Below are 25,659 nucleotides of genomic sequence, written 5' to 3' on the forward strand. Positions count from 1 at the left end.
TGGTTCTGAAGTCATCTATCCAATGAAATCTATTTATTTGTATACATACAAGTTAAAACAGCTCTACCTGAAATTAAGGCCGTTTTGTCTTAGTCAATTTTCAGACAGCACTTTGCTTATGAGCCTATTTCTAAGCAACAATCGACAATGCGAATGGAAAATGTTTGCATAGAACGGGTCGTGGGCTACTTAGGGACAGCTCTGCTAAGTAAAACTAGTTAGATACCTATCTAACCCCACATCAACCTAGCTATAGCTGCATTGGGCTTTTTTAGATGCCGGTGTCACCTGAACCACATAAAGAGCTCTGCTCTGTCCGCCGGAGGAGCGGCTGCGGGCTACGGAGCGCACCGGGCTCGGCACGGGCCGGAGGAGGAGGCGGTGGAAGCGGCCACACCTGTGCCCCACGGTGCCCCGGCTCGCCCCGCCCCGGTCCCTCCCGCTGCCGGCAGGGGCGGGCCCGCACCGCCGCTATTTCACCGCGCTCCGCGCTGCCCGCGCTCCTCTACCGCGCTCGCCGCAGCCCCGACCCTGCCAGCCCGCCCGCGCTCGCCCCCGCCATGCCGAACATCGTGCTGTTCAGCGGCAGCTCCCACCACGACCTGTCCCAGCGGGTGGCGGACCGGCTCGGGCTGGAGCTGGGCAAGGTCGTCACCAAAAAGTTCAGCAACCAGGAGACCAGGTGCGTGTCTCGCTCCCGCTCCCCGCTGGAGTCACGGGCGCAGCCCGGACACACCACGGACACACCCCCCGGGGCTGGCAGCGGGTCCCGCTCCGGTGTCACCGGCCCGCTGTCACCAGGGGCTGATGGCGGTGTCACCAGGGGCTGGCGGCGGGTCCCACTCCGGTGTCACTGTCCCGCTGTCACCCGGGGCTGGCGGCGGGTCCTGCCAGAGCGGCTGAGCCGGTGCGGGACCCGCGTTCGGATGTCTCGGTGCAGGTGCAGCCGTGGGAACGTGCCGTGGTCCGTCCGGTGTGTGGTGCCTGGCACTCGTTCCTGCTTGCTCCTCCTCCCTTGTTCCCTCCCGCGGAGCACGAGCACCGCGCCGCAGGTGTCCCGGCTGGCCTGTGCTGGCCCGGCTCGGGAGCGCTCCTGCCGGGAGCTCCTTGGCCGCAGCAGGGCTGGCCCGGCCCTGGCTGGGTGAAGAGCATCCTCCCTCCCGTGCGGGGCGAATGGTGTTTGCACAGGCAGCCCGCCCGTCTGCGATTCAGGTGCATCCCACTGCTCGCAGATAATTAGCTACACAGTTGATCAGCTTAACTATCTAAAGATTAAAAAAAACAAAGCAAAACTGTGTTTTATAAACTGCAGTATGCCATGCAGTTTTGTAAGTAGGTTTGCATACAGGCAGATATAAGAACAGGATGGTGATGCTGGATTAGATTTTAAAAAGGGTCTAGGTCAAATGACACTTGCAGAATTTGTTGCGAATGGTCTTTATTTTGCATTATAAGCCAGATGTGTGTGGCGGACCTGTTAGAGCTTCTGTAGGGACTGATGGTCATGCATGAGAGTGCTACAAGTTGTTGTGATGGCCTTGGCTTACTCCTGAAAGTGCAGTCGTACCAGGCTGCTGGCCAGCTAAACACAGAGCTGATAACAGTGCAAGAAATCCTGTGTGAAACCATGAGGACAGCTTGCTCACCTGGAGTCTGAGGATGTGCTTGCCAATGCTTTTTCTATGAATATGGCCTCTCTTTATTAGTGTGTCATCTTAGTTTTCTGACCCACATATTGAATTTGCTCAATTTTAATGAAGACTTTTAAATTGAGGTGACAGTGGTATGTTCACCCCATGAGCAGTAAGATTGCAACAGCTTCTCTGTATAGGTATGTGAGTCTAGGTGCCAGCTGATTCTGAAACACAAGTTCCTGCTGTAAGTAGTTGGCTAGTCTCTGAGGTTCTTATATGTTTATTTTTATCTGTTCTTATTCTGAATCTCCTGAAAAAGCATATTTTCATTGCTTCCTTTGAAAGATTAACATGATGTGATCTAAAATTACTCTCACAAAGCTTGTCCTTCTTTTCTGTCTACATTTTTGCATTCTCAGTGCAGTTGCTCTTGTTCTAGTTATGTTCGCTGGCATTACTATAAACCCTCTTCCATTGGTGTTTATGCAATCAAATGTTTGCACACTCTAACTCTTCTATTCATTCCTGATTAAATGAAAGCTTAAATCTTCTCTCAATTCTTTCCAGCTCCATACTCACTTTATTGCTCTTTGATCTCCTTTCTGCATGATAAAACTTAACTTGTGTATTTGGTTGCATGACTTTCTTGCTAACTTGTCTAATTTTTTTTAATGTTTGTTCTCCAGAGACACTTATCCTAATCTGTGCTTTAAACATAATGAACAGCAGAACTAAATTGATTTAGATTTCATCCAAGGTAGAAATTTATCTCCAGAGTTTGCATATGTATTTTATAAGATAATTAAATTCTGGGCTTCAGAATACACCTATTTTTCCAGGTATGGAATATTCTCTCTACTATTGAAAAGAAGGTAATGGTGACTGCAGTATGTCAGTGGTTCAGCCAATCTAGTAGTACCAGTTCATTTTTTTAGGCAAGTAGTGATGTAGTGTGGTACAGACATGCAGAATCTATTTATTAGAAACATCATTTCTCGTTGCTGCTGTTGCAACATGGCAAGGCTGACATTCTCTTTTATTTCTTCCCTGAACTAAGATGCCTTAATGTTTTAAACCTTTAAGTGGTAGGGCTTTATTTGTTTTTTTTCTTCTGTCTTACAACTTTCTTCTTTTGAGAGTCTAATCTGAATTTCCTGTTTCCCATTCAGTAAGTAAAGTTGTACCCACTATATAATATTTCAAGTAATTTTTTCAATATTCTTAGCAACTTACAGCAGTATCCCGCAGGATGTTGACTTTCCAGTTTTCTAGACTAATGTTCTTAATAAAAAAAAGCCCCCAGCAATAGTGGTAAGAGAATTCCTCGACAATTTATTTGAAATTAAGCTACAGGTAAAGTTGATACTTATGCAGAAGGGTTATTTCCTGAGGCATCTGGATTTTCAGTCTGTCTATACTGTTGAATTGTGTGTATGCAAAAAATTACTTCTTCCTATATACAGTGACTCCAGCACAGTACTTTTTTCTTTATTTTTATTCCATTTTTTAAATGTATAAACAAGTGTATTGGCATTATGAAATACACTTGCAGTATTGCAGAACACTAAAACCTGATAGTTAAAAAGCTCAAAGAACCTTAAACCTCCCAGTGGCACTCCAGCAATCCCCCATGCAAACAGATAAGCCTGGGCCTGAGGGTTAAACTCTTTCTTTGTCAGATCTGTTAAGTTAGCAAGTTGCACAGAAGATTTACTTTTTGTTCACAACTCTGTTTTGCTGTTTGCTGCTTTCTCTTAAATATAAATTATGCATAAATTGGTAACTGTGTGCAGCCCCAGGCTTAAATACTTGCAAAAGGTCCTGGAAGCCTTTTACTTGAGAGCTGTAGTCTGGCTTGCAGAATAGAATGGAGAGAAGAGTTACTAAATATTTTGCATTATATTTCAAGACGAACAGGCTTTAGGTTTCAGTCTCAGTTCTCAGCAGCTGTAAGTGGGTTTGAGAAACTGAGGCTGAGTTTAGCCAGGGATAGGACCACCACTGACAAGGGCTGTGGTAAATAGCCAGTCCCTGTATGTTTACAGCTCCAGAACATTTAAAATGAGAAAGACTTCTCATTTTTATCTCTACGGAGACTGTTGTATCTAACAATAATATCACAGTCCTCTTCTGATTTAGGTAATCAATATTCTTTCAGGTTCTGTAGCTGGTAAATGTAATGTCTGTGCTGAGAAAGTGGGGAAAATTGCTAGCAGACTCAATCACTGCCCCATTTTTTTTTGCTCCTTCCCATTAAACTGTTTGGAAATGCTTTCCTTCAGCTGGCTACTAAAGTCAAGTAACCCTACCACAGGCAGCAGCAGAGCTCCTCAATAAACTCTGGTTGTGGATGATAACTGTTATTGTTCATAGCTTGTGTGTCAGTTAAGTGCCAGCCACTGTGTCATGGTAGGAGCTTGGGTGGCACCACCTTATTTATCTGCCAAAATCATAAGGGCTGCAGTGGGGGCTTAGTCAGTTTATCTTCTTCAAACCCCACAAGCCAACTGTCATCAGCAGTTTTGAGGCTGGAGGAAGAAGAAAGGAATGGAAGTCCTTAAACAGGGACGGCTGCTGTAGCCTCAGCATCCTGAAACTGTTTGACTGACGTGTAGCAGATGCATACAGATACTGAACACTCAAAAACTTTTTCCAGAATTGTCTTCAAATACACTGAGGTGGTATTTATATTTGCTGTACAATTAAACCCCAGTGCAGACATTTTTGGTGAGTCAATTGAAAAAATGATTCCATTTATTACATTGTAAATGATTTTACAATCATTTATAAGATAGGGTATTCTTCCTTCTTTAAAGACTATTTATTTTAACTCTGTCCTTGAAATACTTTTTATTCTCAAAATGGAGAAACAAGTCATAGATTACATTCTTCTGCACACATTTTTCCTAGTGAAAGATGTTAGTGCTGCCACCTATTCCTGTGAGGTTCCTGGCTTCTTGCTCTCAGATTCACTGGCTGAAGTGAGTCTTGTAGATTTTCTTGATCCAAGAGGAAGGGGATTGAAGTCCTGCCTGCCACATGTGAACTTGAAGGGTTCCTACCCATAGGCTTATTCAACTGCTGAAGTTGAACTGTTTCAGAAACATCAAATTAAAGCAAATGTCATTTAGCTTTTACAGTAGGAAATATGGAATGACTAGAAAGGGACATTGTCTGCTGTATAGGAAAAGCTGTGCTGTTGGTATGAGAGCCATTTTCTTGTGAGTAAATCACATTGGATGTCGTGGGCTGATATTTGATCCTGGAAGTTAGGAAAAAGTAGCTGATGTTTCCTGGAGAATTCCAGCATGGGTTTGAGTCTGCATTTCACACAAAGTGGGGAAATGAAACCAGTTTGTTCCATGAAGTAAATAACTGAAAAAAATCAAGAGCAAACCTGGGAACTTTTATTTTAGGGATTTACATTTTGTCACCTAGCTTCCTATTTATCTCCCTATCAGCATCCTTGTGCTGCAGTTGTCTCAGATGAGACATGACCTCATTGCAGCTTGTGTAACCTGGTTCCTTTGGGTTCAGCTGGTGTGGAGCCATGAGCTGCATCACCCTCACTGAGTAGATGGTTATGGTGTTTGCAGATCCCTAATCATGGAATGAGCAAGCTCAGGTCACAAACTGGTGTTACAACAGCTGAAGACAGTAGGGATTAGGGACACACTGGGATGTGAAGTGTTCATACTGCCCAGCTGCTGAGCAAGTGATTCCCAGCTGGGCTGGTTGTGGTCTGCCTCTCTCAGTGAGGGCAGCTCTTCCCCTCTCTCCCAGCTCGCTTGCACTGTCATGAGCAAGAGGAGGCTGGAGAAAGATTTTACCAGCTTGGTTAAAGAAGGTAAAAATTGTTTCTGGACTGCACACTGTATGTGTTAAAGTCACAACAGTGTTTTTGTTTGTGTAGGGAATTGAAGATGCAGCAAATATAGCCACTTACTTTAATCCTTTAAATCTTTTGGTTTGATACTTCCACTATTTTGAAGTTGCCAAATACTGTGCACTTTTGTCTTTATGTAGATGCTAAATACTTGAAATTAACCCCCCCACCAAAAAAAACACAAAACCAAAAAAACACACCACCATCTATGCCACACCCCCCCCCCCCCCCCAAGAAAAAAATTCAAACAAATAACCCTGATATGTGTGAATAATGGCTGACAGTCCCTAAGGTGTCCTTAAGTACAGTTTGGTACTCAGCCTTTGAAGAGTTTTTGCACATTTTCAGGTTTGTTAGACATTTGTTTCTAAATTTTTGAGGGTAGTTTTTGGACTTCCTGTTGTTAAACACAGAACTTGCTCAAGAAAAGCAGTGGCAGGCTGTGTGCCAGAGTGGAGGGTAACAAGATATTTCCTATCTTCTGGTGTTTACCATACCAGTGCTCTGCATTAGACCTGGGCAGTTGTTAATGGAGATAGAGTAGGGAGTTTGTCTTGGAACTGGTTAATCAAAGTGGAAGAGCCTAGGGTTGAGGGGAGACCATGGGTGCCAGGAGATACAGGATCCCTATAGACTCAAAACCAACTCTGGCATTTTTATTGCTTCTTTGTTGTTTTGGGCTTTGCTGGTACTGGCTTTGTTACGTAACATCACGTCAGTTGAAATATTTGCCCAGTAATTTGAAACTCTTGCATTGAAAGACTTTACTCTGCGAAATGTGTTCCCAAAGGTAAGAGGTCAAACACACCCTGCTTCTCAGTGCTTGCCATTGGCTGGGTTTCAATGAATTGCAAACTCAGCATGCAGAATTGTTTGATCACATTTGAGATATCGATTCATTTGCACACTGTATGAGGACTCTAGACCTTCATTTTTGGCCTCTTCTCTGGATGTTGAAAAGGCCTGATGTACACATCTACTTTATTAGCATCTAATTTGCTTGAGAAATCTTACGTTTTACAAGCACGGCTAGAAACTTAATCTGCTGTAATTATTTTTAAAAATACATAGAGCCTTGTAAGTGTAGGATTTGAACATCCTAGTTATGTATTTACATTATTTACCTTTTTAGTCTGGCTCTACATACTTAATCCCCTGTTTCCCCAGAGCTGTTTGATTTTTAGTTAGGATGTACAAATTTATGATTCCTATCACCAAGTTCAGTTGGGACTGCACTAAAAATCCAGCTTAAAAGGATCTCAATGTGCTGTTACTCCTGATTCTGATTTTTGCTTAATGGATGCTTCAACCATTGAAATATGTTTGTAACCTAAGTGGGTTTTATGCTGTATCCTTAATTCATGGTTATTAGTCTGTCCAAGGTTCTACTTACTAAATTAAACTCTCAAATCCACCTTTGAAAGTTGAAGGCAGATACCAATACCTAAACTTGGTATTCATCATGTCCTGTCTTACGTGTATCTTTTCCAGCTGAAGCCTTGTGCTTCTGGATGCCAAGCAAATGGCTCAGAGTTAATTATTTTTGTGGGTTATTGATTTTTGCAAATTTTCCTTTTAAACACAATTGTGTGGTGTCAGGACTTTTAATGTACAGGTTCTGTTGACTCTTCTTGAACAGAAATTTAAACTGTTACCACATAGCTGAATTTGATTAAATTGCATAAAACAAACAGAGGTTGTAATCTTGAGGCAAAAACTTTTTTTTTTGTGTCCTTCCTCTATGTCCTGCCTATGTGACTTGTTTAAATAACCTCACAAACAGTTAATAAGGTCATGATATAGATGGGGGAATTTAGTAGTAATGTTAATAAGATAACTGTCACAGAGTTTTACTGCAGTTAGTTTAGTATTGTGCAATAGATATTTGAAATAGAATATTCAAATTCCGAAAAATTTGAGTATTTTGAATAATTTGAATATCATAAAATTCAATACAACACCTGATTCTATAGTTTATAGTCTCATATTGGTTACCTGAATATGAAAAAAAAAAAAGGGACAGGGGCAAAAAAAAACAAACCAAAACAAACCCAAACTGCTAATTCCCCACCCTCCCCCCAGTAGAAAAATAAAAAAAAAACACACCAATGTGGTTAGTACAGGCTGTATCTGATGGAATACTTGCAACACAATGACTGGTTATCTGTTCCTCTTTGGCTCAGGGAAGGTGAAATAGGCAGCTCTGTGTGTATCTGTTGGTTGAGTCCACACAATACCTCTGAATATCAATCTTTGAGAAGGTAGATAATAAGAGATACTGATCTGTTGCACAGTTCTCTTTTGTTGGCTGGGAAATGTGACCACTCACATTTCTGTGTGACGAGTATGTCATTCTAGTCTTAAAAACATAGCTGCACTTCTTTTTCAAATGCACTAAGAGAGAAGGAAGTAGCATGTTTGTTTTCTAAGTTGTTAACAAGATAATGTTTATTGGTAGCCCAAGACTATAAGTACAATTAATAATAATGGAAAAATTATCACTTCAGGTCCACGGTATTAACCAGACCTATATTTATCTGAAAGTATATTCCTTGACCTTCTGAAAAAAGTTATTTTTTCAGTGATGTGCATAGAAGTGACAGTTTTAAAAAAGAGTCTAACAACCCCAAGTGTTCTTTCAGTACATAGTGAACATTAAGATCTTATACTTTTGTCACTCAGCCAATTTTTTTCCTAGTATGTAATGTTAGACTGTTAAATTAGCTGTTCCTTTTTTTTTCTAAGTAATAAAGCAATTTTTCTTTGGGCATAGTCCAACGGTATGGTATGAGACTACACTCATTATAAAGCAGGTCTATGTAACTGCTGAGTCAGGGTGCAATTTGAATTTTTTAAAGCTGTCACGATAACCACAAAGCTATAATAATGATTGAGGCCACATCTGTGAGCTAGTGAGTAGATTCCTCACGTGGAGCTGGATTTGTGTTCAGGAGAGCTCCTACTTAAGCCTGGCTAGTTTTTCCAATCGTGTATCACACTTAGTATCTTGCTGAAAGAATGTTATGTTGACCAAAACTTTTCCAGCTTCAAAAAGGGAAACAAACTGAGAATATATTTCAATCAAAACAGTATTCTCTGAATGGCCTCATTCCATTGATCAAAAACTTAGAGAAAGAAGTCGACAATCAGGAAGTAACAATTTTGTGACTAAAATATGGTGTCTTTGTGGAATGATGAAAGCTTCCAAAAGGTTTCCTGACATATCTGCAGATGATGCTGCCCCTGACCACCTATGACCACCTTCCAGAGACCTGATGTTTGATGATTTGCTTTCTTTTGACTTTAATAAAATCCTGCTAGTAGCATTCTTAGGCAAAAAATGTATTCAGTTAAGGAGAAAAATTAAGACCAGGATCTTTATGTAGCTTGTTTGGGACAGCAGAGAACTCAAATAGGGAAACTGAGTGCATGTACTCAGCTGTCTTGATGGTGATAAATCAAATGTGTGCTTATCATTAAGATGTTTAAAAGCAGTAAATTCTTTTCTGTGGAAAGCTCGTGAGTCTTACATAGCACCCTGGGAGCTGATAAACAAAACTTGTTAGGACTGTGTTTTACTAGAGCAAGCCTCAGCATTGAAGGACCCATTAGAGAAATTATTCTACCCACATCTGGGCCATTTGGATGGTTTCCAGGCAGAAACTTCTGATTATTTGTGTCTCAGGTAAAGATACAACCTTTTAAATAAGGGTTTGATATATTCTAGCATTTATTAACTGATATTAACATAGTAGAGCATGGATTTGCAAGGTCTGATCACTTAATTATATAGGAAGTCTGCATGTCTCGTGTACATTGTACATGGATTAGGGAAAAACGAAGGTTTTCAGTTATATTTATATGTAAGTTTTGGAGAAACAGGAGTGAAAAGTTAGTGTGGTTCTGCAGTAGATGTCTTTTGCTTGGATCTAGAATTGAGAAAGAATGCACATTCAATTCAATGCACATTCAGTTTTGTTTTATTTTTCCTGTTTGTTTTTAAGCTAAATTTAATTTTTCAATTCTATAGTGTGAGCAGTGATTGATCCCATAATTTTGTTTTGAAATCTGTGGAAGAACAAAAAAACTTCGATGTTCACATAAAGAACCAAAGCATGTAAGCACAGAGCAAACAGAACAGCTCACACAACATGGGAGTTGAGCCATGGTGAGCTGTTGATGAGCAGCCTTCTTAGCTTTTCTGATAGATTTTTGTCTTTTAAAAACACTTTACTTGAGTGTCATGGTGTAGATTTTATAGCTGCTGGTTGGTGCTGGCCTGATGAGGACCATATTGGCTAATATTGAATCAAAATCACTGTCAAAATAATCCTGCTCTAAACTGGAAGTTTACAGAAAACCTGTGGTAGTTTCTTAAAACACAACTGGATTAAAATTTTTTTTAAGTAACACTTTTGCAGTAATTTAAGTGTTGAAATGATCATCTCCTGCTCTTTCAGTGTAGAGATTGGTGAAAGTGTGAGAGGGGAAGATGTGTATATTATCCAGAGTGGCTGTGGAGAAATAAATGACAACTTAATGGAACTACTCATCATGATCAATGCTTGCAAGATTGCATCATCCTCCAGAGTGACTGCTGTAATTCCATGTTTTCCATATGCCAGGCAAGATAAGAAAGACAAGGTAGGTAAGAATTGCATCATTTTGGAAGGCTTCTGTTCAGCTTGCTCACCCGAAATTTTTGGAGATTAATAATTTTCATAAACATCTAAGTGATTCAAAATATTTTTCCCCCATCCTTTTCTCTTGATAAAATGTTCAGTTATTTTATCCACAAGTGAATGAAGTGAGACAAATTATTTTTTGCTTGTGTTTTGATAATTGACATGCTAAAGTAGGTATATTCTATGTGTGTGGTCTATTGCAGAGTACTTTGCTAGGAAACTTCATTTTATGTGTTGTTTATCCTGCTTTTTCAAAGTTTTGGGGGGTTTTTAATCCCTGTTAATGCCAAGAGTACACCTTTTTAAGCATTTTAATTTCGTGGAATTAAATACTAAATTCAAAATGCTGTAATTATGCAGGTAGGTTTTATGCTATATGGTTAAACAGAGCAAAATGTAAGGAACTGATAAAATCCACAATACATAACAGAAATTAATAAAAACATTATTTTATGCTGCCAGACAGATTAAAAAAATATGTCTGTAATAATTATTTTGGTTTATGAAGACAAGAAATTGTATGGAAATCCCATAAATACTCTACTGATTTTATTGCTCTCTTCCTGAATTTTATCTGTCTTAACTGATAAATATATCAGTTCAGCCAAATTGGTAACACAGTAACATACCTTCTGTGGGCAGTGAGACAGATTTTAAAAAACAGGGAACTAGACTTTCTATCTCTACTATATATACAAAAAACCCCATTGATAGGTTATATGAATGGTACTTTCACCTAAGCTCACTTGAAAAGAATTAATAAGAAATGTGAATTTGGCTTTAAAGATGGGAATGCTATGTATTTTTGGGAACGGTTTTATTTTTTTGAAATTTCTCTCCTTTACTTTCTGTAAATGGAGTGCCCCCTCTTTCACTTTGGGCATCAGACAAACCATTCTGCAAGCCTTCTCTTAGTCTTTATATTCTTTTAGATAAAAAACATAACAGGAATGAAGTAACTGAGAAGCTAAAAATAATACTACAAAATATGTAATAGTCAGCCAGTGATATCTAAGAAGAAAACTAAAAAAACCATATTTTCTGGTATATTAATTCTTTAAGTACAGGCTCTGTAATACCATTCTACTACTATTCTCCTTGTTATATTTCCAAAAATGGAATTTGGGAATTAAAAAGTAGGACCCTATTCTTTGCCTACGTCTCTTGGTACTTCATTTTTGCTGTGTTATGTAGTGGATGATGCTTTCCCTTGATCAGAAGGGGTGAAATACTTTATATCAAAAGAAATAAAATTGAAAATACCTTGAAAGAGTACCAGTAATCATTTTGTTGAAAAGAAGGGAAAGCATCTCACTATATTTTGATTTCCCACTTCATATTGAGAAGTTCTGCTGTACTATCCTCTAAGTTCTTGATGTGGGAAAAGGATGAGTCTATTCCAAAATTTCCATGCATCTAAATTGTCTTTGCAAGGGTACCCAAATTCCATGGGGAAGACTTACAGAGACATTTTTACCTTCCAGTATGGTGGCACAGTGCATGCCATCCAGAAGCATTTTGCATTTCAGAAATGCCATCTGAAAATAATTAGCCTAGGAAAGTGATTTTGATTAATGGAGATTTTGAGGTTTTTGTTTTTTTCCCAGACTGTTCTCTGTGTGTCACTGAGTTCCAGAATTGTAGGCAAAATTTTTTTTTGCTGTTGTTGTTTGTGGGTTTTTTTCCCCCTCAGTTTTGCAATTGAGAAAATGTTTGCCATCTTTGGAAATTAACCTTGGTAGTTGACCCCCGTGTTGCAAAATAAACTATAATACAGCTGTCAACATTGGGCAGCTTATTGACAGGGACATCTTTCCTCCTGCTTGCATCAGATCACTTGGTCTTTGACCCATCATGAGTGCACAAGCTTTGTGTGCTGCCTGAAGTGTCAGTAAAGTGCCAGCCATTTTCTTCCTATGAGCGTGCACAGATTTTCTTCTTTGGTGAAAGACTGTAGTTTGCTTGGCTATGAACTGAGGCAGTATAATCTTCAGTAGATGGATGCTGTTTTCTAGTTTGAATTTAAGTTATTGACTTGAATTCATTATGAACTAAATAGACTGAGTCCTTGCTGCTTAAAATAACCATTTATTTGTCATAGCTCTGGTGCAGTTATGATTCCTGACAACAATGAAAGTGCTCTTCATCTATTTATGCAAGGAAATGGCCTAATCTACTCTGAAAATTTTAGCACTAAATCTGGACTATCTTTAAATGAGAAACAGATTTAAAAAAAAGGCTTACTGAGAATGATAGAAAAGTCAGTATATTAATTTAGATTCAGTCAAGTGCTGCCCTAAACAAGACTATTTCTGATGCACAAGCTAGCTAAACTTAAAAATAGCTGAGATGTTTCTGTGCTTTGACTATAACTGCACTTATGCATCCTCTAATTATGCCAACCTTCCAAGCTGTGGGCAGGACACATTTATGTAGGATGCTGCAGAGATGCCTTTGAGATAAGTTAGAAGTACAGTGACAGGTGAGATTGGTGTTCTACAGCTCATGTAACTTTGTTTTTTTGATTTGTAGAAGGGATCCGTGGAGCGTTGGGTAGGTATATTTTTTTTTTTTTTTAATCTAACACTACGCATTTCCATTAATATGGCCTTAAAGGGTGAAACTTACTGGGCTACATTAGGAACATTTTCAGTTTCACTTCTTGATTTCAGTTGTGTTTCACCTAGGCCATGAGTAATCCAGTGGAATAATTTGCTACAAGAAAACCCCTAGATTCTAGTTAAAAAATTATTTGGACATTCAAGATAATGGCTGTCAATTTCTGAGGCTTCAAAGCATATCTCATTTTTGAAATTATAAATTTGGGTAATGCATTAGTGAACATTTAGTATCCATACACTTCACAACTGGCTTTCTTGGAAGTGAAAGTTCCAATTATTAATCTTTGGGCTTTCTTTGATTTCCCTTTTTTTTTTTTGTTCACAGTGCATGTGATGAATTTTGAGCAAGACAATTTACTAAGATGCTTAAAGGCAACAGAGCTTTCATCTTGATGGACAGCTTTTACTTTCAGCTATGTGTCCTTTGTACAGTTGCTCTTGTGAGGTTGTTTCTATTAGCTTTATGGGTTCCCCTTGCCACTGGTAATTCAAGTGATTTTTTTTAACAATTTAGTTTCTGTACATAATCTAATGCTGCATTTTACACTACTAATTCTGAAAATAATCTAAAATTACATCAAAGAATTGAGCAATGAATACTGTGAATCTGTGTTCTTACCTCTCTCATCAGAAGCAAGCTTTACAAACTACTTTTATAAGGAAAATAATGAGTTCTTATTCACCTTTGTCATCCAAGTTTCTGAATAATGAGGCCAGGTTATCTGAGGTTCCCATGAATATACTTTTTTAATTTTAAGATAATCTTCAGTTTGTATCATATTATAGTACAAAACTTACTTTCTGTGCAAGCAAGCAAATCTAAATTTGTTATGTGGGTTTTCTTTTTATGCACAATTTTGTGTAAAGGAAACTGTCAGCTGCAAGCTTCTTTTGTCTTAATCTCCTATTAGCCCATTCTTAAGAAACAGGTATTGGTGTGTGGATATCTTTCCTTCCAAGACTCTGTCCACCAGCATGTAGGCAATCTGATGTGTGCATATCTGCTAAAGGAAGTTACTTAGTGGTAAAACTTCCAGTTCTTCCTTCTGGGAAGGCAGCCTGAAAGGCCAGCAGCTGAAAGAAGTACCAACTGGTAACGTATGTATTGGTTTGGGATGCAGGAAAATATTTTGCTTGGGGATTTTGTGATGGTGATACTCATGATATTGATACATGAGACAAACTGAATGGTATCCACTTTGAACAGTAATGAAAAAGATTAGACAAAATTCAGTGTGCTGGATGGAGTGGAAATGCCCAAACTGTGCTCTGAAAAGAATGTAATTTACCTTTAGCTGTTAGCTGGACCTAGTTACTTGTTTCTACCAGTGGGATTGGTCTGGTTTGCCATTTTCTTTTCCCTTCTCATCTGTTTGAGCTGACTCACCTGGCTGTTGGTTCAGACAAGTCCTAGTGTACAGCACAAGGGAAGTGTCTAGCCTGGGAAGATAGGATAGTACAAGCAGGAGAACAAACCTCTCATTTCAGATTTACCCATTAGTCCAGCTTAGTGGAGGCATTAAACTAGATCTTTGCAAACGCTGGTAAGAGGACACTGCAATAGCATGAAAAGAGTAGATACTAAATATTTCTTTTGTTAGATGTTGACAGAGATTTGAGAATATTTTGAAGTCCAGCTTAAAAATGTCAGATGCTAAAATGAACTGAAGTGATCAGGAATTCAAACGGCATGAACAAAAATTTGCCACTAATAACAGAAATATCCAGAAAGCTTTGGATTACAACTTACTGAACTGAAGAGTAATGTTGTCCTCAGTAAGTGGAAAATCAACTGTGCTGAAGCACCAATAATGATAAACTCTTCTGGGAGTGGTGTGCATTTGAATTGCAGAGATGTAGGGAAGTGCTGGCTGTTGCATCTGCTCTCTGTGTGTCTTACACAGACAAAATGGAGGTGATCTTCTGTGAAACATAAGATCCAAAAGGGATGGTTTTCAAAATGAAGAATTTCAGTAAAGATGGTGATAAACTTGATCTGACCATAAAACAAGACTGCAGTATCTCAGTTTCTATTCTAGAAGTGTGTTGTCAATCTGGAGGCTGAAACAGAGAAATGCCCAGAAAGAGAACTGTCCACCTAAAGTAGGAACAGTTTTGATGAAAATGCTGCCTTCCTGATAGGACACAGATGGAAAAGCATCCAGGCTAAATTGTCAATGATTCAGGTGCTTGTCACTTACGCCTTTGAGATCAATGGAAGGAAAGCAGAGGCACTCTGTAATTGTGTGTATGGGGTTGAAGGAGAAGAAGTTCCTGGCAGGTGAAATGAGGTTGTTTGATAAAGAGATGTAGCAGGGGAGAATACTGTGCCAGCAGAAAACAGTCTGATATTGAGATGGAAACTCTGACTTGCAGTTCTGCCTTCATGCTAATGTTATTGCCAGCTATTAGCCTTATTTAAAGATTAGCAAAAGAAAGTAGGAGGTTTTGTTTAGTGTTTAGAGTTATTGTTTAGACAATAATAAGACAGAGAAAACTGTCTAGGGAAACACAGTTTTTTACAGAGCTTAAAAAAATGAAAAAACCTTAGAGTAACTGAAAAAAGAGTGAGGTATTCTGCAGTCATAATTTCCTTTTGTTTTTTTGCTTATTTGTTTGTTCTGCATCCTTGATGCTTTTAAAAACCTCTTGACATTGGCATTAACTTTTCTAATAAGATTTTTATTCTTCTTTCATTCTTTCTACTTTGGATTTCTTCATACTTCCCTGTCCCTTTTGGGAGTTCTAGACTCCTAATTGCATCCAGGAATTAAACATAAATTAAAAAAAAAGCCTGTTTAAAAAAACCCCTGCAAACAAGGATCTGCTACAAGCTTTACTGCGTTATGAAGAAATGCTTGATACTAACATTGTTTTAAAGCAGTGTTCTCAAAAGTTGGGTTCATTTTGCCTTTGATCTTTGGGTTTTGCAGTGTTTCTTAGAACAAGATAGAATTGATTGTTTATGTAGAGTAGAGGCTTAGAGAAATGAAGATTGTCTTTTTGCTATGAAAAAGTTAGCTGAAACTTTTAAGTAGAAGAATTGGAAAACTGTATCCCAAATTTTATCTCTTTAATACCAAGCATTATTAGGCAGACTGTGAAAACTTATTCAGATATTCCTAAATGCTTTACTGAGTTTCAAAACAAAACCCTAGTAGCAAGATTAACAGGCTGGTTTGGCTACAGTTCTGAAGTTTTTCATATCTAGATTCCAAATACTGTAAAGGAACAGATAACTAATCTTCTAATTCCTTGCATCTAGTCAAAATATTTTTTAAATGTAAACATTTGTGCTTTATTCCTCAGAGCCGGGCACCAATCTCTGCAAAACTTGTTGCCAACATGCTGTCAGTTGCAGGGGCTGACCACATCATCACCATGGACCTGCACGCTTCTCAGATCCAGGTAACTGTTGGTTCTTACCTGTTGTGCCTAGCTCTAATGCATTCATGTGAGAATCTTATAGTAATTCTCTGGGGTTTTGGTCATTATTTGGAAAGGCTATGTGCAGAACTGTGAGGGTTCAGAGAAAGTCTTGTTACCTGTTTCTAATTAAATTCCTTTTCAGAAAGAGACCAGTCTCGATTTTATGGGGTGATTTTGCAGTTACTTCTAATATTTGTGCATTGGAGTCTTTGGTAGAATCTGCCAAGTCTAATGTAAGAGCTTCCAGAACATAAAATATCCTGGTTTGGAGCAAACTCTCTTAATCTTAGCCTTGTCAGAGATTATAGTGTTGCCCTAGGTAGAGTTTTGTCGTTACAGCCAAAGGTGTAATATTTTCTTAAAAGAAGTGGAGATGGAGCTTCGCAACCCTTATCTGGATTACTGCTGAATCCAGCAAATCACAAAACCTTTGCCTCAGACACAGAGCAGACATAATTTGTCATTCTCATGTGTACCTTGTTTTAAGAGAACTTATTCTTTATAGAAAACACCATATCTTTCAGTTCTGACACTCAATTTAATCAGAATTTCTTATTATGCTAGATGGCTGTCACATAAATAAAAAGATCTAAACCAGATTTCTTGGTTTTACAACTGGTACAAAGGTTCCATTTTAGTTTGAATCCTCTCCATGTTGAAATATTGCTGTTAATGTCAAGCAGTTGAAATTTATGGAAGTTGAGTATTATTCACTGGATTTTTTTGAGAGCTTTTCACTAGCATGAATTTACTTGAGTGCCTGAAGGTGATAATTTTTTTCTGATTTTTATATCAATTGAGAACATCTGTTTTCTTTTCCACTATTCTTGGGTGATATTTTTAAGACCTTAGTATTTACTTGACTTCAGCAGCATTTGACAGTAGTATCAAAAGCAGAATTAGACCAGTGTAAAATACTAATGAAGTTCTACCATTCATGAAAAGCAAAGGCTTGATTCTTTCCCTTTATCTTTGTTCCAGGTGAGATACAAACACACATTCATGAAACTCTTTTCTCTTTTGGACTAGGGTTTCTTTGACATTCCAGTAGATAACCTGTATGCAGAACCTGCAGTCCTGCAGTGGATTAAAGAGAACATTCCCGAGTGGAGAAACTGTATCATAGTCTCACCTGATGCAGGTGGTGCAAAAAGGTACTATACGAGCCTAAAATTATTAGATTTACATATAGTTAGTGGTTAATGATCTAGTTTGTCTAGTCTTCTATATTCCTCTATGAATTGTGCCAGATGCAGGGTACATCACTGATGAATCCAACTGCATTGTAAAAACAGAACAGCTCGTTCTTCCAACGCTGTTCATGCTTGAAAACATTCAGGAGCTTTCTGTACTCTAAAGAAGATATTTTTCTCTCTCCCTGGATATGGCCTCATTAGCTGAATCCCTCCACCAGAGGGAAGAGATTTTTCCTGCTGCTTGCTTCTTTAGTCAAGTTGCTGCACCTCTTCCTGCTTCGCTCTGGAATTGCCTAAGCTTCCCTTCTCTGTCAAAGCATATGGCCTATTCCCACTGTACCTGCTGGCATTTAGGTAAGAGCTTGCTTGACTCGTATCGTATTTCTTTTTTCTTTACATTATTGCATTCCAAATGTAAACCTGCTGACCCCAAGTTTTGCACTATAAATACAAGAAAAAGGGAATTAAAGTTTAAGTGGTGAAGGGTAAAAATAGAAAACTTAGTTCATTGGAGGCTTTCTTCATTCACAGCATATGTTACTCATTTAGCAGACTCTGTTTTATTTGGTATTGATTGAGCATAAACCAATGCCAAAACTCAGAAGCAGACTGGCTGTGAGGTTATAAAGCATGCCACTGAGGCAAAATGCTTATTCTCAGGTTTTATTGCTCATGCTGCTGCTGCAGAGGGAAAAAAAAGACAAATGAAGTAAGACTCTTGTAAGCCTATAGCAATTTAAATGTCTGAAATGTAGTATGGGGAGAAGTGTGAAAGACTGTCATAATTTGATTTTAATTGAAGTCCTTGAGTCTGTTGCGAGTGTTCATGTTGTAATGATTTTTAGGGGAAAAAAAAGCTGAGTAGAACTCCTAGGTGTTTCTTTTTAGATTAATCAGGTTAAGGATGTGAAGAACATAGAAAGCATTCTAAAAGATCACTCTGTCAGTTAAATTTCTTTGTTCATTCCTATCAGGGTACTGTTATTTTTGCATTTGGTTACTGTGTTGGTTTTGTTTTTTAAACAAAATGCAATCTTTGAAAAATAAGCTTTTATGATTAATTTGGTAATGCACAAATATTTGGTAGGGTAAGAAATGATGTCTTCTGACTTGAATTGTAAGCAAAGATCACTCTCACTGTATTTAACACAGATACTAAAATCTATCTTTAGTATCTTTCTGTTGTAATGCAACCAACCAGCTTCTGGTGAAGTAGGGGTAGATGTTGCTTTAATAAATCCATAGCTTCTCCTTCACCTCCAGTAATAAAATGTAAAGAAAACTGTTTGGCCTTTCCATTTAAAATATGTAGAACTTCAAAATAAAACTTAATAAATTAATAAAATGTGAAAATTGAACATGAATTTTCTTAAAATTTAAATCTGTAAATATTATTTTAAAATAAATAAATTTTCTTGAACTCATTTAGAATACTTGAATTTTCTTTTGTTTCTTACCACTTGCTTAGTTTTCCCCCAGCCTATTAGATATTGCAACTGAAATAAGGCATGGAAATTCTATTGATATCTTAATGCCTCTGAGGTATTGAGACTTGCTATGAGATTACACTGCTTATAAAATATACCAGAGTTTTTGAATTTTTTTTATCGTCCATTTGTCGAAACACAGTAACTAAAGCTTCTTATTTAAGTGGTAAAGAAACAAAACTGTTTTCTCTATTAACCATGCATGTTAATAACCTTGTAAACAACGTTTTGCATAACATAGTCTAAAAAGGCAGGCTACAAGGTTGAATCAGCATTTAGAAAAAAACATGTAATTTAGTCCTGTCTCTTTATACCTAAGAACTTTATTTTAAACAAACTGGAACAAAGCCATCAGAAGTCTGTAACAAGTGAAGTTTATTAGTGGGAGTTTGTTTGGCCACCAGAGGTCACCCTGGAGAGTTTTAAAAGGTCTTGGACAAGCAGATGTATGCTAAGGGAATTATTAATGAAATAAGCTACTTGATTACTAGTCAAGTACTGTAGAAAGAATTATTAATCACTATTAACTTGGTTTTTTCCCTTTGGCTTGATTTTAAATCCTGCAATGGTATTTTTCAGTTAGAATGTTAAAGTGCACATTCCCGTAGGCTTAGAATTAACTTCCCCCTACTTTAAATTACCTAGTGTGACTAGTATTGCAGCAGCTTAATAAAAGCTTGTGAATAGCAAAAATGTTTTCAAAGCCAGGCACTTGATGACAGAAAACCAAAAATAACTCAATTAAAAACTCGATTTTTGGGGTATAGCTTAAGACACTCTGGTTGTATTTATTAGCAGTGAATTAAGATTGTTTCTACCTGTCTCATTCCTCGCAAAATTTTTGCTATGGTAATTTGAAAGCCAGAAGACAAAAACCGTGTTTTGTGACAAATGCATCTCTATCACTGTTTTTTCTTTTTAAATAGTTCTCTAAATGTGGTGTATTTCTTCCTGTAACTTAGGGTTACTTCAATTGCTGACAGACTGAACGTGGAATTTGCTCTCATTCATAAAGAAAGAAAGAAGGCAAATGAAGTGGACAGAATGGTCTTGGTTGGTGATGTGAAAGACAGAGTAGCAATTCTTGTTGATGATATGGCTGACACATGTGGCACAATATGTCATGCAGCAGACAAGTAAGTATTATTATGATCTGGCCCACTTCTCACTGCACAGCTGATGAATATAGTTGTCTTCAAAGCCTGTAACCCAAGCCTGCCCTCTCTAGTATGAAGTCATTCTGACCCTTGAGTTGATAGGTCTCAGTTCTGTGATTCAGCTGTGTCCTTCTTTAGAACATGAAATTGAGAAAATATTTACAGAAATATATGATCTGTACCTAGGAAGAACATAGAATAAAAAAAAGTCATATAACTTGAAAAGGACTTGGGCCATCTAGTGCTCTTTACAGTTCCAGGGCAGAAACAATAGCTCAAAAATCATTCCCTCCTTGAACCTCATCATGGAGCTTTTCCAATCTCCTTAGGCAATCTTTCACAAAGACTTACTGGATTTAACACTGTATTTTTGTCAGTGTCCAATGCAAATGTAATATTAATCTTCCCTGTACATCTTAAGTATAAAACTACTTGTCCTTTTCATCTGAGGAGGTGAGCATAAGTTTTCCTGTCTTCTGTCCGAAAGTTGGTTGAAGAGTTCTCATTTTCCTCTCAACTTGAGTAACTTGAATTTGTTCAGCTTTCCACAAGGTTTGTAGGCTTCTGTTCAGTTGTGATGCCTTCTGGATTCCTTCCAGCTGTTCTGCTTCTTCAAGTGGACCTCGTGAATGTAGACCCACTATCCTAACTAAGGCTCTAACACTGCTAAGTAGAAAGGATTATTTATGGGTTTCCAGGTGCCTTTATGCTGGTTCTTTTTGGGTTAGTAGTAGGGCTGGCTCACATTCATCTGGTTCTCAACCAGCATCCCCAGGTCCTTTTCCACCAGGCAGCTTTTCAGCCGCTCTTCCCCGAGCCTGTAGTACTTCATGGGGTTGTTGTGACCAAAGTGCAGGACCTGGAATTTGGCCTTACTGAATGTCGTACAGATGGCCCCAGCCCAGTGATCCAGCCTGTCCAGATCCCTCTGCAGGGCCTTCCTCCCTCGGGCAGATCAACACTACCACCCAACTTGGTGTTAGCTGCAAACTGAACTGAGGCTGCCCTCAACCCACTTGTCCAGATCCCCAGTAAAGATGTGAAATGGGTTTGGCCCTAGGGGAACCCCACTAGTGACTGGCTGCCAGCTGGATATAACTCCATTCTCTACCACTTTCTGGCCCAGCCATCCAACCAGTTTTTTACCCAGTGAAAAGTATACCTGTCCAAGCTATGAGGTACAAATTTCCACTGGCAAATGCTGTGGGAAACCGTATGAAAGCAACAAGTGAGCTAGACATTGTTCTTGGTGATTTAAAGATAATCCCATAACTCCCAAGAGTTTTCAGTCTTTAGTTGCAAGCTTGCTGTTTGCATCTGTATAAAGGATGTCAAAAACTCATGGAAGAAGTATTCATATAGTCTTATGTTTCTCATCTTCATGGAAATTGATGAAATATTGCAGAGATATTGTGTTGTTGTTGTTTGCTATCTGTATTCTAATCTATATCACACCTCAAAGTATTCTTCTAGGTTGTGCCCATTACAGATCAAAATCACAAATTGCCTAGCCAACATTTTTTTAATACACTTGTGCAGAGAGGAAGTTAATTCCTGTCAAAAACCTTTATATTTTTCCTGTTTTGAAAGAAGCACTCTTTATTTACCTACAGTACATGTCTAGAGACCAATTTCTAAAACTGTCAATCACATTCAATGTATCTGCAGTGTTCACTAAGAAGAATGCTTTTGTGTCAGTGATGTTGCCTTGTATCCTGGTTTTGGCATGAACTAGTACTTTTCATTAATGTCAAATCCAAGTGGGATGTACTTTATGTATAATTAGACTTGCACACCAAAATGCTCCCTAGAACTCTTTTTGTCTCAGCAACCTAGATGCATATCAAGCAGATGAACTGAGAAATATATTTTCAGATACAACAGATCAACTTGCTTAAGTGCAAACTCAAGTACACACACTTGGTACACACTTACCCTGTTGTAATGGATACTCCTTGTAGGCTGTGGATACTAAATATAGTGCAGAAAATGACCAGAAACTTTCAATTCTGTTAAGTCATTCAAAATGACATTATGTTTCTGTGGTTTGACTATTTTTTTTCTCTCTCTTATGCTTCCTCCCATGCCTTTGTGATGATCTGATAAAATGGTATTCCTCAGAGCCTCTGTTTCTAAGGCTAGAGAAGTAGGTAGCTGAGCATTTGGAGGCATTGAGGCCATTAGAAACTAAATTAGGATATTTTGACTCATTCACAAGGTGTTCTAGTTCTTTGATTTATATTTTCTTTCCTCTTCATGCATCACTTCACTGTGTGCTTGGTTCAGCAGCATGTCTTCCCACAACCTTGCAGAAAGCTAGGCTTTTAATCATTAACATTTCTTCTTCCTTAGAAACTCCTTCCAAGCAGAACTGTTTGAATTGCAAATGAAAATAAAGGTGGACAATAATGGAGGCACAATAGAGCTGTGAATGCTGCCATCCAACCTACTTATTTTTTGCCTGGTTAAGATAGAAAGCTTGAGTTCATTTTTATATGTGCTGATATAGTCATAAAAGTGCAATGTTATAGATTAGTATCACTGCTGAAAATAATAACTTTTAAATTTAATTATAATTTTTGTTGAGGATTTTTCTGAGACAATTCAAACTTGTTCAGCTTATACAAATATCTGAATTAGTTTGTAGATATTTTCTATGTAGGACTTTGTTAGTAAAATGTATTTTAGAGATTTGTATCCAGCTTCATCTATAGCCATGTATGTAAATGTGCATCACAGCATGCTATTTTTGTGTGTTCTACAGGTTAATGTCTGCTGGAGCTACTAAAGTTTATGCCATTCTGACTCATGGCATCTTCTCTGGTCCTGCCCTCTCTCGGATTAATAATGCATCGTTTGAGGCTGTTGTGGTAACTAACACAATCCCCCAAGAGGAGAAAATGAAACATTGCCCAAAAATACAGGTACAGTGGTGTTTTTGTCATTTCTTTAGACTCAGTATTTGTATTTGACTGCTCACTGGTGCTAGGATTTGTGCCTTGAGACGAAATTAATATTCTTAAATACATTTTTTGCAAAACATTTTGCTAAAACATTCTAAAGAACTGTTTTGAGGGGATTCAACTAATATAATAGAGCACTTCAAAATATTGGGTATTTGTCACATCTTGAGTATGCTTGATTGTGAAAGACAAATGTAGAATTGACTGGGGTTTTTTTTATTATTTTTCTTTTTTTAATCAGTATTAATCATACAATATTCACATGTAGGAACTTAGTTATTCTGCTGAGGGGGCCACAAATATCTTAGACAACTTTTTTTTTTCTTGAAAAACACAAATGGAATTGTTCTGGAAAGTCATGTGTCCCATTTGGTTGTTTTCCTTAGTACAGAGTGGAGAAAAGCATATAAAAGATTGGGGTTTTTTTCTTTTTTTTTTTAATGCATTATTAGATTTTTTTAAGAGCTTAACATTTGGTATTTATTGAAACAAGGCAAGCATTTAAAAAGGTGTATTTCCTTTAAATTGTATTTATGTCAAGCAGACACTGCCATCTGATGGCAAGAATAGTAGGGGTTTTTGACAACATGCCCTTTGTCAGAAGTACTCAACAATATGATTGTTCAGTGATCCTAGTGAGTGCTTTCTTACTCAATTTTTGAGTTCTTACTTGGTATTATTGCAGTTGTTATGTATATGTTCAATGCCTAAGCTTTAATGTTATATTACTTTCTAGAAATAAAAGCTACAAAGATGGAATGTTTGTTTATATGTTATAAACTGCATAGTTTACTGCTTTTGGCATGCCATCAAATTTTTCTTCTCAATTTTTCTTTCAGTTTATTGACATTTCCATGATCCTGGCAGAGGCAATTCGAAGAACACACAATGGTGAATCTGTGTCTTACCTGTTCAGTCATGTCCCCTTGTAACTGCAGGGGATTACACTGCATCCTTGCAAAGGTCTCTGGAGCTAGCACTGTTTTTAACGATGCACATGAGCCACGAGAAATTAGTATCTTTGTACAATTCAAGAGCTTGTATGTTTAATTATTATATTTGTCTTGTAATTACCATTTGTTCTTTGTAAATGGGCAATAAATCTCCATCTTGCAGAAACCTTATGAATTTTCTCAAGAGTCTGGGAGTCTTAAGTGTTGTGTGAGTTCTTCTATGTGTCCATTCTCACATTTGGCTAAGTGCTGTGTCAGATCTGTTTTTCTATGCAGAACTGGAAACTGTTCACTGAACTTAACAGGATGAATACGTGTGAGATCATTCTCTGTGTTAAGCTGAATGCTACAGACTGAGCTTCTTGTATCTATTAATCTGTTGGGCAAACAGCTGGGGGTTTTTTGTTTATGTTTAAGTACCATGAACAGTATTTTGTAAGCCCTAACAATATGTAATGGTCATGTTAATTTTGAGGAACTGTTGACATATACATAGTATGACCTGTTTGATACACTTGATGTTCACTTTTTTCCCCACAAGATATTTGGGGCTGCTGTTTTATTTTGTAAAGCTCTCATCACATTAAATTGTTCAACAATTAAATTGCTTAACACCTATTCTGTGAAGTTGCTATCTTCAGTTGTAAGACTCGTGTTTCAGTATTCCCAGTATTATTAATATCACCTGTCTAAATAATGACCAAGTTTAATCGTGAGCAGTTTGGTGTACATTTCATTTTTTTCTGTAGTTTTTGACATTCCTTGATTGTGATGATAGGAATAATTTTATAAAAGCTTTTCTGTTAATATTGTAAAGGTTTATTGAGCCAAGTCCAAGCAGAAAATTAAACACACTTACATAGACTGGTCTGTACCATGGTTGAAAAGTATCTGAAAATACAGGGATTTTCAAACTGCACAGTCAATGGATCTTCTTCAAATTCATGTTACAAAATACTACAGTACTTGACTGTGCAGTGAGTGAACTAGGGTACAATAACTACTCTTGAATGCTTTAACATTAGAGAATTAAAATCATTATGAAAACAGTTTTTCCTGTTGTATGATAGGGCAGCTTATGGGTAATGCAGTCAGTAATGGATTAAGGCAGGGGGGTCAGGACTCAAAATCGTAATTTTGTAATTAGGTCTTTCAATCCTACTATGAAATGTTTTCAGTCTTTCTGTTAGAAAAGTAATGTGTATGAAAATATTATCCCTGCACCTAGATCACAGGAACTCAAGTTTCCTACCTGAAATTGCAGTTTTTAATTGCAAAAGCATTGCCATACTTGAGAGATGCTTCCATTGTATAGTGCTGCATAAAAAATAGCCTTATTTCATCCAAACTTGCTTATTTGGGGATATGTTTATAATACAATGATGTATTCTAAAGTGATTTTTTCCATTACAGTTAAGACAGTCTTCAGAAAGGATATATTTTTTTTTTGTTTCTCTGAGAATGAATCTATTTGGTATTTATTTTTTTTCACAGAATTTTCTATTGCTTCTGTGAAAGTCTTTTTTTTCGACATGAAAGTAAGTAAAACAGAATTTCACCTGTACTACTTTCAGTGATGAATACAGAAATGCAGTATATAAACTCTTGTGGTCAGAATTCACTTCAGCCATTCTCTGAGAAGTTCCTC

General features: G+C 37.7%; 1 protein-coding gene across 2 annotated transcripts; it reads left to right on the top strand.

Moving 5' to 3' along the window:
* Positions 1 to 307: 307 nt before the first annotated feature.
* On the top strand, positions 308 to 24,182 carry PRPS2 (phosphoribosyl pyrophosphate synthetase 2). 2 transcript variants are annotated; one of them, XM_014875835.2, is made up of 8 exons: positions 458 to 682; positions 9,981 to 10,164; positions 12,738 to 12,758; positions 16,136 to 16,234; positions 17,285 to 17,409; positions 19,901 to 20,074; positions 22,860 to 23,019; positions 23,898 to 24,182. In XM_014875835.2, the coding sequence occupies exons 1-8, from the start codon at positions 561 to 563 to the stop codon at positions 23,988 to 23,990; spliced, it is 978 nt and encodes a 325-aa protein (XP_014731321.1). In that variant the 5' UTR covers positions 458 to 560; the 3' UTR covers positions 23,991 to 24,182. The 2 variants fall into 2 exon arrangements, with proteins under 2 accessions (XP_014731322.1, XP_014731321.1); XM_014875836.2 differs by lacking the exon at positions 12,738 to 12,758 and having other exon boundaries at positions 308 to 682.
* The last annotated feature ends 1,477 nt before the right edge of the window (positions 24,183 to 25,659 follow it).

This window comes from Sturnus vulgaris, chromosome 2 (genome assembly GCF_052056855.1).
Source record: "Sturnus vulgaris isolate bStuVul1 chromosome 2, bStuVul1.hap1, whole genome shotgun sequence".
Classification (NCBI taxonomy): Eukaryota; Metazoa; Chordata; class Aves; order Passeriformes; family Sturnidae; genus Sturnus; species Sturnus vulgaris.